This window comes from Perca flavescens, chromosome 7 (genome assembly GCF_004354835.1).
Source record: "Perca flavescens isolate YP-PL-M2 chromosome 7, PFLA_1.0, whole genome shotgun sequence".
NCBI classification, from domain to species: Eukaryota; Metazoa; Chordata; class Actinopteri; order Perciformes; family Percidae; genus Perca; species Perca flavescens.
The window spans coordinates 12170271-12186546 of NC_041337.1; the positions used below are offsets into that span (position 1 = coordinate 12170271).

Here is a 16276-nt window from a genome sequence, read left to right on the forward strand (position 1 = left end):
GGTGAAATGCTTTCTGAGCTTAAAACCGGCTTGTGTTTACATTGGGGGAGGTCATAGTTTACTCACCATCACTGTGGAGACTGTGGTATGTGTTAGGCACATGTATGCATATACTATTTTATACAGTTTATTATTTGAATAATTCCTTATATTGCTTATATTCAGCTACTTTTACACATGCTTTTTGGTGTTTTGGTTTCCTGAAGGATACAGGAAGGGGGGTCCTCTAGTACTGTTGGTGGCCCATTTATCATATCTCCGCCCTCCCCCGGCTCTTTAAATTGCCTCAAAACTCCTCCTGGCTGGCGCCTTTTCCCCGATATCTGCAGAGACAAGACACACGTGCTTTTTATAGGACGTCGTGGGAACAAACTTCTCAACCTGCTGGTAAGAATTAAACAGCTTATTTCTTTATAAATGAAACTATTATTTCTAATTCACAGAGGGGTTTTTATTTAATGCTGCATGCGCTGGGATTTGAAAGGGGCGGGCTGTGTGTTGTCTGACGAATAAAAGCTGTAGCCTATAGATCAGTGCAAGGCTTTTTAACCGGGTACAACCAGCCAGGCTTAAAGGAAACATTCCGCCTTTACTAAGAGCAGAGGTTGTAGCCGCGCGATAAAGGTGAGTGCAAGAAACGCGACGGCGAGCGGGTGGAACTTTGCATGCTCGATAAAACGGAACCGGATTTAATGCATTTTACAGCTTAGGCTATAGCTGGAGCTCCGGTGAGGGGAGGCTGCACGCTTTAAAGGTGAAGCCGTCTTTTGTTGCTCTGGTCCCGGGCTTTCGTCGCCGCAAATGAACCCAAAAGCACCTCGCTCGCTTGCATTTTCTGTGTTTTTTTTATTTTTTAAGTGTCAATACAGTCTCGATTTTTAGCTTGCAAATTCCACCGATAACACATCAACCATTGTAGGTGGATATCTCCACGGCCCCGGCGTGCAGACATGCTGTGAGATAGTTTTAATGCGCAGGCCCGATTATTGGTCACAACACTAACTACACAGCAATGGGGCCTCTAAACATGGTTGGTACGGGGAAGGATCGTCGGGTTCAGTAGGCTAGTCTTTTGCAGATATATATATATATATTTTTTTTTTTTTTTTTTAATGCGGCGTCCGACCGCCTACGGAGTCCCAGCAATGCGAGCCGCCCGGTTTGGTGTCAATCCCTCTTGTGTGCCACCGATAGCGGTGTAATGGAGCTCAGATGAGACAGAAATAGACTTCGAAATAAGAGCGGATTAATTGAGTTAAACGCGTTACCGGTGTGCGGTTATAGCACGGTCATATATATTTATTTTTTTGTTGCGGTCAGTGAGTTTATAGCCCTTGTATTTTCTCTCTGTGTGTGTGTACGCCTTGTGTTGCAGCAAGTCTGACCGGTGTGACTTATTTCCTAGGTCTGAAAAGCTAAGCAAACATGAGCGACAAGGGGACAGTTTCACCGAAAGAGAAGGAGGCAACGGAGAAGAGGGGGCGTGGAAGACCCCGCAAGCAGCCCCAAGTGAAGACCTCTGACGTAAATAATGCCAATTTCTTTTTTAAATTTCTTTTTAAAAATTTGTTGGGAAAAGTGTCATTAGATCAGCTATGAGAATATCAACAACCTAAAAGCAGGCTTGTGCATTGAAGAGAGGAAAGGGCTTTAAGGTGTTAAAACCAGAAACAAAACCAAAAGCCCTCAGCTCACAGCTGTTCCAGTTGATGCTCAGGTAGATTAGGTGATTGCAGGTAAAGTGCTCGTGCAGATAACGTAAGCCCTTGCGATTCCACTGAGCTCTCGGTGAATCAAGATATGGCTGCAGCAAGCCCCTGTGACCATTTGCTCACCCCCTTATCGGTGTAGGCATAGTGTACAACAAACCTCCTGTGTGTCTCACAGGTTTGTAAGCAACCTGCAACCCAACACCTTTAAACCGCTATTAACCCCCTTTTGTGACCCACCTCTGCTCGTCATGTAATGGATGACATGGCCGAGTCAAAGCACAGACTGGCTCATATAGCGGTCACTCAGCACCTTGTGTTTTTAGTATTGAATTGCTCGGTTGCCATGAGCTGCGGTTGTAAACACTCTTGCAATGCAATAGGAGAAAGGTCTGCCGTGACGTAGCCTACAACCACAAATGATCACATGAACCAGATGCAGAATTTACCTTTTCATTTTGGTGTTGATGGTAATCCCCACAGGGTTAACTTTGAGATATTCCCCTTTCTATACCTCAGTGAGGCTGCTTTCATTTTTTGCTTCTGAATGGCACGTTTAAGTCAAGTCAGGGTAGGCCTACTATTTCTGAACTAATGTTCGTTTTTTATCTTCGTGAACATTTTAGTTAACGGTGTACATAGTTTGTCTTTAAAGTTCACGTTGTGCACTAACCTTGAGAGCTAAACTTTGTGTCCCAGAGTCTTGCAAGTGTACCCGTGCCCGTATTATTTTGTATGAAGACCCACTTCTCCTCCTCATATCATGTGCCCGAAAGAAATTCAGCCGGTCAAGTGAAAAATGTTACTTGATGTTTTCTGATATGCCAACTTTATCTTTTGACTGTCTTGATTGTCAGGAACCAAGTGGGTCCCCTACTCCAAAGAGGCCCAGGGGACGGCCGAAGGGCAGCAAAAACAAGGCAGCCAGCAAGGGCAAGGTAAGTCAATGCTGTCTGTGGACATGTGCTTTTATTTTTTATATATAAATATGATTTCAGCAACAGCTTACATGCATCCTGAGCCGGAATGGCGTTCATGCCAAGAAAAGACAGGCACAGCTTCACGATGAAGTCGCACATGGTGTTCGCCGTCCCATCTTCTCTCGCAATCGTTTCCCTTCTCTAACCCCTGATTCCTTCCGGTTGATCAGCACTCTAACGGTAGCTAACCCCATCCTCTTAAAAGGACGTCCTGCTGTTACTTGTGATATATTGGTTGGCTGCAATTTAGCTGCCCCCTCCCCCCCCTCCTGGTGTCAGAAATAGCCTGGCTTGGGTTTCCCATTGTAAAGACCTTGGTTTATTGCCTTTCTTTTTTTTTTTTTTTTTTTTTTTTTTTTTTTTTTTTTTTTTTTGTGAGTGATGCTCACTCTGTACTTCCTGTCCTCCCGCTTCCTGCAGCTTGTCATGCACAGTGCAGTGCAGGTGCAGAGGCCGCAAGACTGTTTCCAAGCTGACACTAAGCACCCCTCCGCCCCCACCCAGCACACAGCCCTAGTTCTTTTCTGCCTGTCGTCTCCATAGCAACAACAGAGTCTCTCCCTCGCCCCAACCCTCCAGCTCCCCCGTGTGCTCGTCCTTCACTGCTATGTATGGGAAAGAAGGGAGAGGGAGAGTAAAACGCACATGCATGTATGATATAGGTTTAGCAGCGAGGGCCGAGCTGCAGAGGGTTTGTGTCTTCGCTCGGTTCCACCAGCTGTCTCTGAGCCTCAGACCAGGTGGCCAGCGAACTGGAGTGCCCTGTGTGCAGTTCCTGTCGGCCTTCCAGATAATAGCCAATAAACCCAATGCCCCCTTTCCATGTGTCTCATTACAGAGGTACTACTGCCATCTGCAGGCACCTAGAAGCAGAGCTTTGTGGAGATTTGGATTGTTTACTTTTTTCCTCTGATACCCCAAAAAAAGTCTTGGCTTTAAAGGGTAACTTTTTTTTTTTTTTTTTTTTTTTTTTTCTAATTCAACCTAGACCCTATTTTCCTATGTTTTTGTGTGTAACTGACTGATGGGAACAACAATCTTTTTGAAATTGTTCCAGTATTAAGCAAGACTGCTGCTAACAACCTACAATGAAGTTATCGGGCAATTGCGCATCTTCAATTTACATCTACAAAAAGTGCTTGTTTTACCACCGACATGCTCAGGTAGTTGGCCTAAGTGTCTGACTACATTATGGAATGGATCCCTACAGAATTCGACCTTTTTTGTTAAAGAGAAAGAGCTTTTATTTTTTTAACATGAAACCTTCCTGAAATTGCTGTCGCCAAACCCACCAGACTCCATTTAAATCCATTTCATCATTGTAAAATACACATCATTCAAAGTTGACAAAAAATCCATCTTGGTTCCTCTTTCCACTGTTTCAACAATCACCACTCTGGTTTGAAATAAACTGTTAATTTACCATTTACATGGAACTATGCCAGCTCTATACAAGCTAAAAGTAAATATTTAAATGGAGTCTGGGGAGTTTGGCGATAGCGATTTTCTGAACCGTTTCTGGTTAAACAAAAAGGATTTTACTCTTTAACAAAAAGGTCTATCTCTAGCGACCCTTTCTATAATGCTGTCAGAAACCTAGAATAACAACCTGAGCCTGTCCGGCTTGACTCACATACCAGCGCACAAGTAAACACATCAAGCCACTTGCGTAGACTATGGCTACTCTTTCGAAAGAAGCTGGAGGCAGCAAAAAACACCACTGGCTAAACTAAGATCCAGGACTTAACCAAAACATTTGAACATTGACAACTTCTCAGTCCCTCCCCCCTTTCCGCTGAAGCCCAAAACGGTCTCCTAAGCCCCTCCCCCCCCCACAAGGGAGAATGAATGCGTGTGCCTGAGCAGTGACCCCTGGCCTTGATTGGTACATCTGAACAGGGAGCGGTGGATTTTTGCAAATCACACTACATGCTGTAGGTGGAGCCAGAGGAGCTGGATTTTTATTTTTATTTTTTAGAATTACCTTCATGTAGTTCTACTGGAACATGGGGTCAGTTTCAGCAAATTTGACAGAAAGTTATTTATTTATTTTATTTTTTTTTAAGTCTTACCTACTGCACCTTTTTTAACATGTACTGTTTTCCTTCACAGAAGGCAACAGCATCCCCATCTGTTGGGGGGAAACGCAGGGGAAGACCTAAGAAGGAGGTAAGAGTCCCTTGACAAACGGTGTAACATTAGTACTTTTGTTTAAACCATTCCTTCCCCAATTGAATATTGATTGGTATGACTCTGCAGGGCAAAATTGCATTTTCCTAATTCCCTTGGCTGCCTTCTTCCCCTCAAGATGAGCCATTTTTACTCATCACAGCTATTTGTGTCATGCACAGTGTGTTCATTTAGAGCAGCTTCTTGGCTGCATAAAGCCTCTACCTGGTATTGTTTTTTTTTTTTTTAAAAGGCAAATCTGAACCTGCGTGGCAATTAAAAGGGTTCTTAATCCAAATGCTGAGTAACCAGACAGTTTTTATTACTGCGAAATGAGTTGCCAGGCCATGTACAGCAGGTCAAAAAAAGCATGTTTTTTAATCTAGGAAAAGTGCAGTCTTGTAGTAACATTGTCATGTGCATGAGTGGTTAGGGCGTACTCTTGAAAGAGTCTGGATTGAATTAGTCATAGAAAGGAATGACCCAAAGTTACCCTCCTAACCAGCCGTCTCATTTTTATGAATGAACATCTTGGGCAGTGGGGAGCAAAAGCATGATGCCTCATTGTGACTCACCACTCCTTTTTTTATGAATCACTTTTTACTACAGATGGCTCACCCTTCGCCTGAGTGTTCTTCATGCCACAGTGGTTCATCAAAGAGATTTATTTCTTTCTTTATGTTAGTGTTTGGGGGTTATTAAAAGTAAAGAGTCACGTTGAGGCATGAATCACGTGCAGCTATTGTTGCTGAATGTTGATGGCACTTGAGATGCATTTTCCTTGTGGGTGTAGTCAAGGCCTGACTCTCTTTCTTCCCTACTGTCACAGGAGAAGGAAGAAAAGGCATCCCAGGAATCATCGGAGGAGGAGGAAGATGAAGAAGAGGACCAGTAATTCACAACGCATGCTACCTCACTCAACATACTGACTTACTGTTAACCAGAACTGGGCTGTATCTCCAACACCAGTGCCACCACATGACCACTGTTCACGACAAAGCCCTCTTTGCCAAAAAGGAGGGTTAACACAGTACAAATATCATGCAACAGCACTGGATAGAACGATGGACCTTGCTCAAGCATAGATCTAAGAATTACATGAAAGGTAACAGCCCTTTTCTCTACATGTCACGTTATCACAAGTCTTTTATACTGGACAAAAGTGTGCTCTCAGGAGCCTGGACATTTCCGTCCCCCCCCCCCCCCCCCCCCATAAAGATGGTTTGTAGGACATTTTCTCTGCTTAATGTTACTTATTTGTTGTACCCGCATCTGAGATGGTAGGGCATATAGATTTTTCTCCGTGTTTTGTACTGGACAAAGGTGAATTTTACCTATACTTGGTGTTTTTTTTTTTTTTTTTTTTTTTGGTTTTGCTTGTGTGAAGTGGTTAACCTATCCTTTGCATTGTATTATAGATGGAGTTGAGCTTCAGCGTTTAGGATGAGAATAGGTAACAGATGGTAGAAGTGTCCCCTCCCACCCCCCATTTCTAATCTGCATAACTGATTTCACCCCGTCCCACCAGTAGAGCAGGACCGTCTTTACCCCATCTTGTACGACTGTTTAGATAAAAGTTATGCTTCTTGAACTTACGTTGTGGTCCTCGGCGTGTAGTTGGGAGATGTGTGTACCGTTGGTCCGATCAGGCTATTCTGATGAATTACTGTTTTGTTCCTTAGGGTTTCATACCATTTAAAACAAACAAACAAAAAAACATGAGTGTGCTGCTTTTCATGTTGTAATAAAACTCAAATCTTTTTTGGTATATAATGTGTGTTTTTTAAGGATAGGGTTGGCAGAGTTCTAGGCAGAGAGCATCGGTGTCATCTCTTCAGGGAGCTTTTACAAATGCTGTTACATTGGCATCTTTTGTCTTCACGTGGTCCTCAGTTTCCAAGCGCTCACCCAATCACTCGTAAGACAAATAGCAATTGGTCGAACAAGGAGTTTGATTGTAATCGAGGATAGTTGGTGGCACTACTATCCAACAGGGCTGTACGTTTTTCATTCCATCTAGCTCTCACGGCTTCATCAAGCTTGGTCCTTCTGTCATCACTTAGTACAGTAATTAACTTCTAGTCTTTTTAAAGATGTGTGGTGTATGCTGTCTGCTACAAGAAATAAATGGTTGTGTATTTCTAAGTGTCAGGGAACCTGCAGTCACAGTCCACTTAACTGGGTTTTTCCACACACCTAAGCTGCTATAACCTGTTACGAAACCCGGAAAACTGCAAACAGGCGATACAAGGCCTGGAATTTCATACCTCAACAGCTTACTTTACCATATAATTGCATTAAACTGGTTGTCGTTTTTAAATGTAACCTCTGGCATGATTTGGGAAGATGTTAATTCAAAGGTTTTTTTTTTTTTTTTTTTTTGTTTAACCTGACTGTAATGAGCTATCTAAGATGTCAAGTTTGTCATTGTGTGTACACACGCAGCACGTCTTGGCTCGTTCGTAACCGGAGCTTGCAGACAGGTTGTTTTTAAATGTGTGAAGCAAGTCAGGGAGACCTGTCAGCTTGACGACTGTGTTCGCTGACTGTGGTAGATTAGCAGGTGTGTTTTTATTCTTCTGGTGCACTGAAATGTTGCTTCAGATTTTCATGGACAAATGTTTGTGTGTTTGTGATAGACTGGGCGCTCTTTCCAATTAACGGTTCTGTTGGCCAGTGTGTGGGCTTGGCACTACCACACACAGCCACCCTCGCCATACTCATACAATGTATATCTTGCATCCGTTCATTTATATACTGTAAACTCAACAGGAAGGGGATCATTCTTTTTAATGTACACCGTATATAAATGTACAATGTCTATATTTCTATGGTGCCCTACAACAATTTGTATCAGAAATGGTCAATAAAGAGAATTTTCTTTGTCATTTTTGGAAGTCATGTATTTTCCTACCCAAACACTTTACATGCAGGTGTGCGGTATAACTTCCTCTACACTTCTCGGCTAGTTAAGCTGCATATGACAATTAGCACAAAGACAAAGTTATTACTTTATTATGTTCAATGTTTTAAATCGATTCCCTCCTAAAGCAACAAACTGGTACAACAGTCTGCCGGTTCAACTTTATAACAGTGCTGCCAAGTTCACGTTTACATCAGTAGTTATTTCACTTTTGTCATGGGCAACCTGAAATTTGAGCGTTCCATGAAAACCATACCATGAGTGTTACCAGTGCAAATCATTGTCCTGATTGGATATTTGGACAACTTTAAATTGTGACAATCCTATTTCATTGGTTTGTCACTAAATCTTTATAATGCATATACAATGAACAGTGAGATGTAAAGATGACATAGGAAAATGTTCTGGGGTAAAGATGTTTTCAGGTTGAAACTTAAAAAAAGAAGCTTGTTCTCATTCTGAAACACTAAATCTTATACCTGACATCAAGTCCAGGCATTATCTGTACAAGACATTTTATATTCACAACCAATACAGGTTCCCCTTCAAGAACAGTTTAAACAATGCTATTGTATTTAGTTTACATTCAGAATAAAATTTCAGGAAAAGTTACAATTCAAGAAAAAGAGCACAGTTTCCTGAGTGCTTGAGACAGTCATACCCATGGCATTCATCTTCAGCTGGAGGTAAATTTGTGCTGGTGCCATGCCTTGTAGACAGGACATATTTAGGGCACTAGTCATAGCTCATTTGGTGGATGAGAGGAGGTCGGTGTTACTTCCATATCTGGCTTTTCATGCCATTGAAAAGAGTCATAGGATTTGGCTAAACCGCTAAAAGATCCGGATCATGGGGCAGCTTGGTAAATTCTGAGAGGAAATTCAAACCAAAAAGTGCACATTCATTGACTCAAAATGAAACTGAAATAAAATCATCCAACCTCATTTTAACAGCCAATCTATCTCGTAAATATCTTAAATCTATCTTTATCAATATGAAACTGAGTTTAAAACTGAATTTTTGAAGTCATGCTATAGTGTTTTATGTCAACAAGTTTGACTGTTGAAAACTCAAAGCATTTCATCAAAGAAGCCATAATTGTTTTTAATGCACTGCAAACAACTTCTGCACAGCAACCTACGATCACAAACCCTGTCACAGTCCGTACAAATGCCTTCTGTAACCCACAGCAACATTACCGCTCGCCGCATGTCGCCCACAACAACATGATGAATGTAAACAGAGTAAACCTACAGGAACCTTTACCTTCAGAGGGATTCCACTTCTCTAAACTTTGAGTCATGTCGCTGAATAACACAGTAAAAAAGAAAAGTTTGAATAAATAATTTCAAATAAATAAATGTATGTTAGGCACATCGGACCCACAAAATTGAACAGTCACTCCGTCTGTACATGAAACCGGAAAGATATCGCAAACGGTGGCAAAGAAAAATCAAACAAAGACAATCTTGTGCATGACTTGAAGAATGACTCCTCTCTGTGGCTGAAGGTTTTCTCCACACTGCCATGGTTTACTACCATCATGCAGTGACGTCTTTGGTCAGAAGAGGGTGTCTCTGTTGATAACTTTTGGCCCAACCTTGTACAATCTGAGGACATAAAATGCAAAGCGCAAGCAGGGTTTAGTTTAGCACTGTAATTTTGAAAGGCAGAATTTAAGCACCATATTGTTTCTAATGAGGATATGTAAAACTGTTGTGACTATAATAGAGGGTCAGTCCACCCAAATCACGAAAAAAAAAAAAAGACTTACCCCCCCAGTGGTATCAAGCCACGATGATGGTTCCGTTTTATGTGAGGAGACCGTAAGATTTCTGCATCTGAAACAGTGTCCTGGTTACTGAAGATAATCCACAGCCCTCAATGTTAAAAGTATTAAAATTATCCTCAGTAACAGGGACACTGTTTCTGGAAAGACATGTTGCTTTTGAATTTTTTTAAGCAACACAAATTAAATTAAATTCACTTTCTCTGTATTGGATTGGCAGCAGAAATCGCAGGGGCGGAAATCACAAAACCCCAGCAGATAAGACACAAATCAACTAGTAGTAATAGTAGTAATCCTGTAGGAGTAAGTGACAAAATAATGTTTTGTGATTTGGGTGAGATGACCCTTTAAGGACATTATACTAGCCTATTTGTACCATTTCATATTTTAACAACTGTGGAGCAAAAACTTAATGAGCAACTTTGCCCATGGTCAATACTGCCACCTAGTGGCTATGTGCATGATTGGAATCAACCAGGCCAATTGTTTAATTTTTTTGGCGTTATTTTATCAACAGACCTTTTTCACGGCAGACATGTTGACATGTCATAGTAGAAAAAGCACAGGTGTATTCAAAACCATTAATGATGGCTGCATTCCACTTAGTAGAGGCCCTGGTATTGTGCATGCTGACTCACTGAAATAGCTTACTGGGACACTTGATGGAATTTAGCCATCGTTAAGGTTATCAATTTCAGCTGTGCTTTTCCTACTATGACAAGTCAAAATGTCTGTTGTGAATATATAACCATCCATCTATTCACTCTATTTCTATTTCTAAACTAGAGTATTTGTACCACCAGGAGTATCAGATGAACTTCAGAAGCAGGCAAGACACTTTTGGTTTAACCTTTAAATAGCATGGCAACCACATGTAGACACTAAAAGAAATTAATGTTAAATGTCCACTCACAGAGGACAATAAATCATCCATCTATCTTTAGAAACTAATGGTACCAAACATAAACATTGATTCTAGGAAATGATTGAGAGGCCACATTTTTATAAAATATTTGATCACTTGAGAGGAAATAAAACTAGCCACTTTCTCCTATTGTGAGGGATTTGAGGCTTACAAATAAACTGAGTAGTGCAACCCTTCTTCTATATTACTACTACTACCACGACTTATATTTTCTACTGTACTTTTTGCAGCTAAGTTTCTATGTGGAGGAGGAAGTGACTAACCAATTGAGGAACTGGTGTGCTCTGAATGGTGCCACCAAAGACAACCACATCGTTGAAAAAACTTTCAACGATGTGGCTAGCTTTCACAATCACAACTTGTCCCACTTGCAGTTAGAAAATGTCAGTTTGACAAGAAATGGTGCATCATACCCTTGTGTCCTCCTCTCTCCACAACATTTCTTGCTCAGCTTCATTAAGTTCCTCCGATGGATCATATGTGTAAACTGGTAACAGCTGATGACGAAGTCTGTCAATTCTGTGGGACAAAATGAAATAAATCAAACATTGATTTAATCACTAACACTTTGTCACAGAAGTGAATCAATCAAGTTTATCATGAAAGCACTGTGCCTTGAAATCAAAGTAGGTAGATTACAAGCCTACCTCCTTTTTTTACGAATATACATGACCTGAAACAGACCAAAATTAAGAGTATTACATATACTGTGTCTCTCACTTAGTTATCACAGTGCCTTTTTCATTTTGCCTATGTTAAATGTTATATTTATACTGAACTTTGCAGCTTGTATACACTGTTTATCAGGAAGTCACTTTTGTGTAGGTCGTCCTATGCCAACTAGCCACTTACCACAGCTGCAGCTATTCCAATGATAGTGATGAGGAAAAATGGCACCAACACATAGCTGACTGCCACATCCCCATCTATGATGGCAGGGGGCTCAGTAGTGCTGTTCATTGCATATGTTCAGGAGAGGGGGACACAGGGGGCTGCTCGTGCAGGGCCTTTACAAGCAGCAAACCCCCTCCCTATGACTGGCAGTGTGCTCTCTCCTCAGGCTGCCTCCTTGTTTATGCCTCATCCTTGTCGTTCATGTGACTTCCACATGGTGCCCTTCCTAATCAGCGAGAAAATCTGATGGAACACGGAATGAAAATAATTTGCACACAGTAATAAGCATATCAAGGAAGTAGTAAGATCGCGTAGTGGCCGATAAGTTACTTGTTTGGATACATTTCCCCAAATTGACAAAACAGAGAAGCTTTGAACATGGGCCAATTAGCTACATATCTTAACGTAAACAATCCATGTCTTGTTAGCAAGTATAACGTTACCGTAAAAGGCACTTTACTTGCTGCGGTTAGTTGGTTTCCTGGTATTTGGTCATATATGCTCGTGTGACAGCAGCAAGCAGACTAAAATATAACAGTTGTCAATTGACTTTCCTGTTTTAAAAGCTTCGCATTACGGCTATAAACCTATTAGCCAGCGTTACAAGCTAAGGTTATACATAGCTGACGGTACCGTTAGCTGCTCTGGATGACAGCGGTACTGACAAGTTGTTTGCAAGCTGAAACAAGCCCTCCTGCATCAAGACGAGGTGGATTTCTAACGAGCTACAATAGACCTGTTTATAGTTTTATACATTTTAATAAATGCTCACTCACTGTGCGATGTGGAAAATCCTCTCTTTTTGAGTAACGTTCATAGACAGTATAACGTTATGTTGTGGTTCGCAGTCTTCCGTTAACAGCAACAATAGTGACACTTCCTGTCTGAATCTGTCATAATAAAAGCACCATGACCACACAAAACTGCACCAATTATATGTCAAATAATTCTCCCCCTATGTAGGCCCACTTATTAACTTGCATGTGTTAACACTTAATATCCGTACTGTGACTATATTAGATCATCTCCAATCACATCGAAACACAACACATTCTCAGTTTTTTTTTTCTTCTCACCGACAAATGAAAACAACATGGCCAGTTTATTCCGGTTTTGTTCAGGGAAAACTGTATAGGCGACTGGTAAAGCCCCATCTGCTGGTAGCAGCATGTGAGTAACTTAAAAATGAAAAGAATCCTTGATTAATACCATAGACTGTTTGTTAATATTATATTATTTAAGTTAATATTAACAGTCTTAATACATGACATTTTTTCTATAAAATTCACTATATCAGATATATTATGATTATTATTATTATTATTATTATTATTGGTAATGGATCCGTGTGGTCAGGACCAGCTCTGGCACGGACCACTGGTCACAACCACTAGGGGCGCTAGAGACACTGGTTGCGACCAGTGGCACAGCGGTCATTACCAGCATCTTACTGGCACAAAGGGCACTAAAATGACTGGTCCTGACCACCTCCTCTGTGGTCTGTTCTGTTGTTTGGACCAGTTAAGTGATCTGTGGAGTGTTTATTTTTAATACAACTTTTCACATTTCTCAAAGTGTGAGCAGAGTCGCCTAATGTGAGAAGCCATAATAGTTTGTCTATCCAATGCTATTGATCACTATTATTAATAAAAATCATAATAACAATGATTAAATTATTATGATTAGTCGTAGTTGTATGAGTAGTACTATCGACTATGCAGGTCCGTGTCTTCCATTGAGAATTGAAGATTCATTTTCAATTGGTTTTTCGATCATGCCATGGATACATGGCCACTGCCTTTAAACTAATGAAATGAAGTAAACTGTTGGTGATTCAGTGGCCAATAAGAAGCCATTTCCAGTTTTGATACCAGGTGTGATCATATTGATCATATGATGTATTTATTTTAAGTATTTTTATTGCTTTAGAGAAGATACAGTGCAACATTACAATGTCAATTATAACAAGACCTCTTTCAATTAACCCCATCCCACCCACAACAAACCCTTGAGGAAAGGAAAGCTAAAGAAACAAAAAATAAAAAATAATAAAAACACCTTTCTTCTATTACTCATGATAGCAAATAGTGTAATCCGTGTGCTTCACAAATCTTAGCAGTTATTAAGAGGGACGTGTAGTAAGTCTTTCAAAGTAAGCCAGTAAAGGGTCCCAGTTTTTGTAAAATGTTCCGTTAATCCTCTAAGAAAGTATTTGATTTTTTCTATTTTTAGAAACATCATAATATCAGAAAGCCATGTGGAGGCTTTTGGTGGTGTAGATGTTTTTGTAGTATTCTCCGTCATGCTATTAAGGTGACAAAAGCAGCAACACTTTCCTTCCCGTTTTTAACCCAAACACGGCCATTGTAGGGCTAGGTTGTAGATCTAAATCAAAGGCTTCATTTAAGACCTTAAATATTGAAGCCCAGAACTCTCTCAACCTGGAACATGACCAAAACACGTGAAGTAAATCTGCTCTGTCCATTCTACATCTTTCACAGATGTCATCCATGTCAGAGTATATTTTGGCCAGTTTAACCTTACTGTAGTGCATATGGTGAAGAACTTTAAACTGAATCAAATTCAAACGTGCACAAGAAGAGGTCCCATTCACCCAGCTTAGAGCTCTGTCCCATATAGCATCTGATATATTTGTCCCTAACTCTTCTTCCTATTTTGCTTTGATAGGATCCATGGATATACTGTAAAGTGAGATTTGAGACTCATGACTTCACAGAGCAACTTAGAGAAATATGCAAAGAGTCTTTCTCTTCCACAAAGCCGAGCCAGATGTTTGATGCCCATGATGTTAAGGCAGAGTTTCAGAGAGTTAAGACAAATAAGAGCATGGGGCCTGATTCTATTACAGGAAGATTGCTACAGCACTGTTCAGAACAGCTTTGTGATGTGTTCTGTAATATATTTAGGATATCTCTGGAGCAGTGAAGGGTCCCAAAGTTATGGAAGGAGTCCAATATTTTTCCGGTGGCTAAAAGCGGAACCCCTAAGGTGCTAAATGACCTCAGACCAGTGGCATTGACTTCACTGGTCATGAAGTCATTTGAAAGGCTGGTCAAAATGGAAGTGATAACTATGGTGGAGGAGGCTTTAGACCCCATGCAGTTTGCATATAGGGCAGGGATGGGGGTAGAAGATGCCTCAATCACTTTACTTAACTTTCTGTATAAGCACCTGGAAGGTCCTGGCACTCATGCCAGACTTTTATTTATGGATTTTTCATCAGCTTTTAATACTATTCAACCACATAATTTAGCTTGGAAACTGCATACCTATTTTAATTTTGAGGTAAATTTTGTCGGCTGGATTGCAGATTTTTTTAACATGTAGATCTCAGAGGGTTAGGGTTAATGGCTTTCTGTCAGAACAGCGCTCCTCTTCCACTGGCTCTCCTCAGGGCTGTGTCCTGTCCCCATTGCTGTACATTCTTTACACCAATGACTGTAGAAGCCAGCATGAGAACAGGCACATTCTGAAGTTTGCTGATGATACGGTCATCATTAGCCTGCTCCGTAAAGATGAATCTGAGCATGGGCCAGTTGTGGATGAGTTTGTCCAATGGTGTGATGAGGCCTTTCTCCAATTAAACTCCACAAAAACCAAGGATATGGTCATTGATTTTAGGAAAGTATTCCTCCCACCATCTAAGACTTTCATTAAAGGAACTGAAATTGAGTTTGTTGAACAGTACAAGTATCTGGGAACTGTCATTGATAAAAACCTGAAGTTTGATGTGAATAGTGATGCAGTCTGTAAGAAGGGACAGCAACGTTTCTACTTCCTTAGAAGTTAAACACTTAATGTAGATAGGAAAAATTATGTCCTTATTTTATAAATCTTTTATTGAATCAGTTCTTATGTTTGCCATGATTGCTTGGTACGGTAACCTTAATATCAGAGACCAAAACCACCTAAGCCATATTGTAAAGGTGGCTGGTAAGGTGTTTTCACAGTTCCCCTTGATGGTTATCTTTGACTAGCAAGTTCTACGCAAGGCCCGGTCTATATCTATAAACCACCCCCTTCACTCTTTGTAGTAATAGTAGTTGTAGAGTTTGTAATACTCCCATCATGTCGCAGATTTAGAGTACCTCGGTTTAAGACCAGTAGGGGTAAAAACTCCTTTGTCCCATGTGCAATAACTCAGCTTAATTTGCACATGTAATGTAGTACTTGTTTTGTTTTTAGAGATTGTTCCAGTGGTGATACATTCTGTTGTGTGTATTACACAGGAAATCTTTTTTGTACTCATGTCTTGTATTGTTGCCTCTATTTGTATGTGGCTTGAATGTGTTTCTTTTTATCTTTCACTTCTAACTGCATAGTTTCCCATTTGGGATAATAAAGTGACTGAACTGAACTGAACTGAACATAATTGAATTATATGTTAGAGATTTGGCCTCTTAAGGTTAGAGGGGTCTGCAGTATATTCTCCAGGTCAGAGTGCTCAGGCAATTGAGAAAATTATGAGATGTGTGTTTAAATGAAATGACGAACCTGAAGATATCTGAAAAAACTGGATTTAGTGATGTTGAATTTACTGACCAAGTCAGTGAAACTGAGAAAGATGTTATTTAGGAAAAAATCTTTACAAAGTATCGTCAATTTTAGCAGCCGTAAAAAGATGATTATTACGCCGTATGCTCATTCTAAAACCACAAAGGGGGGAAAATATGGTCTAGGTAGGATATACTTTGCTTGGATTCCCAGGCCCATTCCAACGATCTGTGTAAGTAATCTTTGACTTTTATTGTTTTTATTGTTATTCGTCGAGATATGCTTACGTGATCAGACTCTTCTTAGATTTGAGCCATCTTGTGTGTCTTTGACTATAGGAAGAAGAAGAAGAAGAAGAAGAAGAAGAAGAAG

At 40.5% G+C, this 16276-nt stretch overlaps 2 protein-coding genes across 5 annotated transcripts; one reads left to right on the forward strand and one right to left on the reverse strand.

Moving 5' to 3' along the window:
• The first annotated feature begins 298 nt into the window (after positions 1 to 298).
• On the forward strand, positions 299 to 6057 carry hmga1a (high mobility group AT-hook 1a). Of its 3 annotated transcripts, none has more exons than XM_028582734.1 (5): positions 299 to 387; positions 1406 to 1524; positions 2567 to 2647; positions 4802 to 4858; positions 5688 to 6057. In XM_028582734.1, the coding sequence occupies exons 2-5, from the start codon at positions 1426 to 1428 to the stop codon at positions 5751 to 5753; spliced, it is 303 nt and encodes a 100-aa protein (XP_028438535.1). In that variant the 5' UTR covers positions 299 to 387; positions 1406 to 1425; the 3' UTR covers positions 5754 to 6057. The 3 variants fall into 3 exon arrangements, with proteins under 3 accessions (XP_028438535.1, XP_028438536.1, XP_028438537.1); XM_028582735.1 differs by lacking the exon at positions 299 to 387 and adding an exon at positions 523 to 624; XM_028582736.1 differs by lacking the exon at positions 299 to 387 and adding an exon at positions 642 to 754.
• A 1729-nt stretch (positions 6058 to 7786) lies between these two features.
• smim29 (small integral membrane protein 29) lies at positions 7787 to 12408 on the reverse strand. 2 transcript variants are annotated; one of them, XM_028582732.1, is made up of 5 exons: positions 12166 to 12408; positions 11348 to 11632; positions 11143 to 11168; positions 10909 to 11014; positions 7787 to 9391 (listed from the first exon to the last, which is right to left on the reverse strand). In XM_028582732.1, exons 2-5 carry the CDS (start codon positions 11453 to 11455, stop codon positions 9323 to 9325), a joined length of 309 nt encoding a protein of 102 aa, XP_028438533.1. In that variant the 5' UTR covers positions 11456 to 11632; positions 12166 to 12408; the 3' UTR covers positions 7787 to 9322. The 2 variants fall into 2 exon arrangements, with proteins under 2 accessions (XP_028438533.1, XP_028438534.1); XM_028582733.1 differs by lacking the exon at positions 12166 to 12408 and adding an exon at positions 11833 to 12092.
• Positions 12409 to 16276: the final 3868 nt, after the last annotated feature.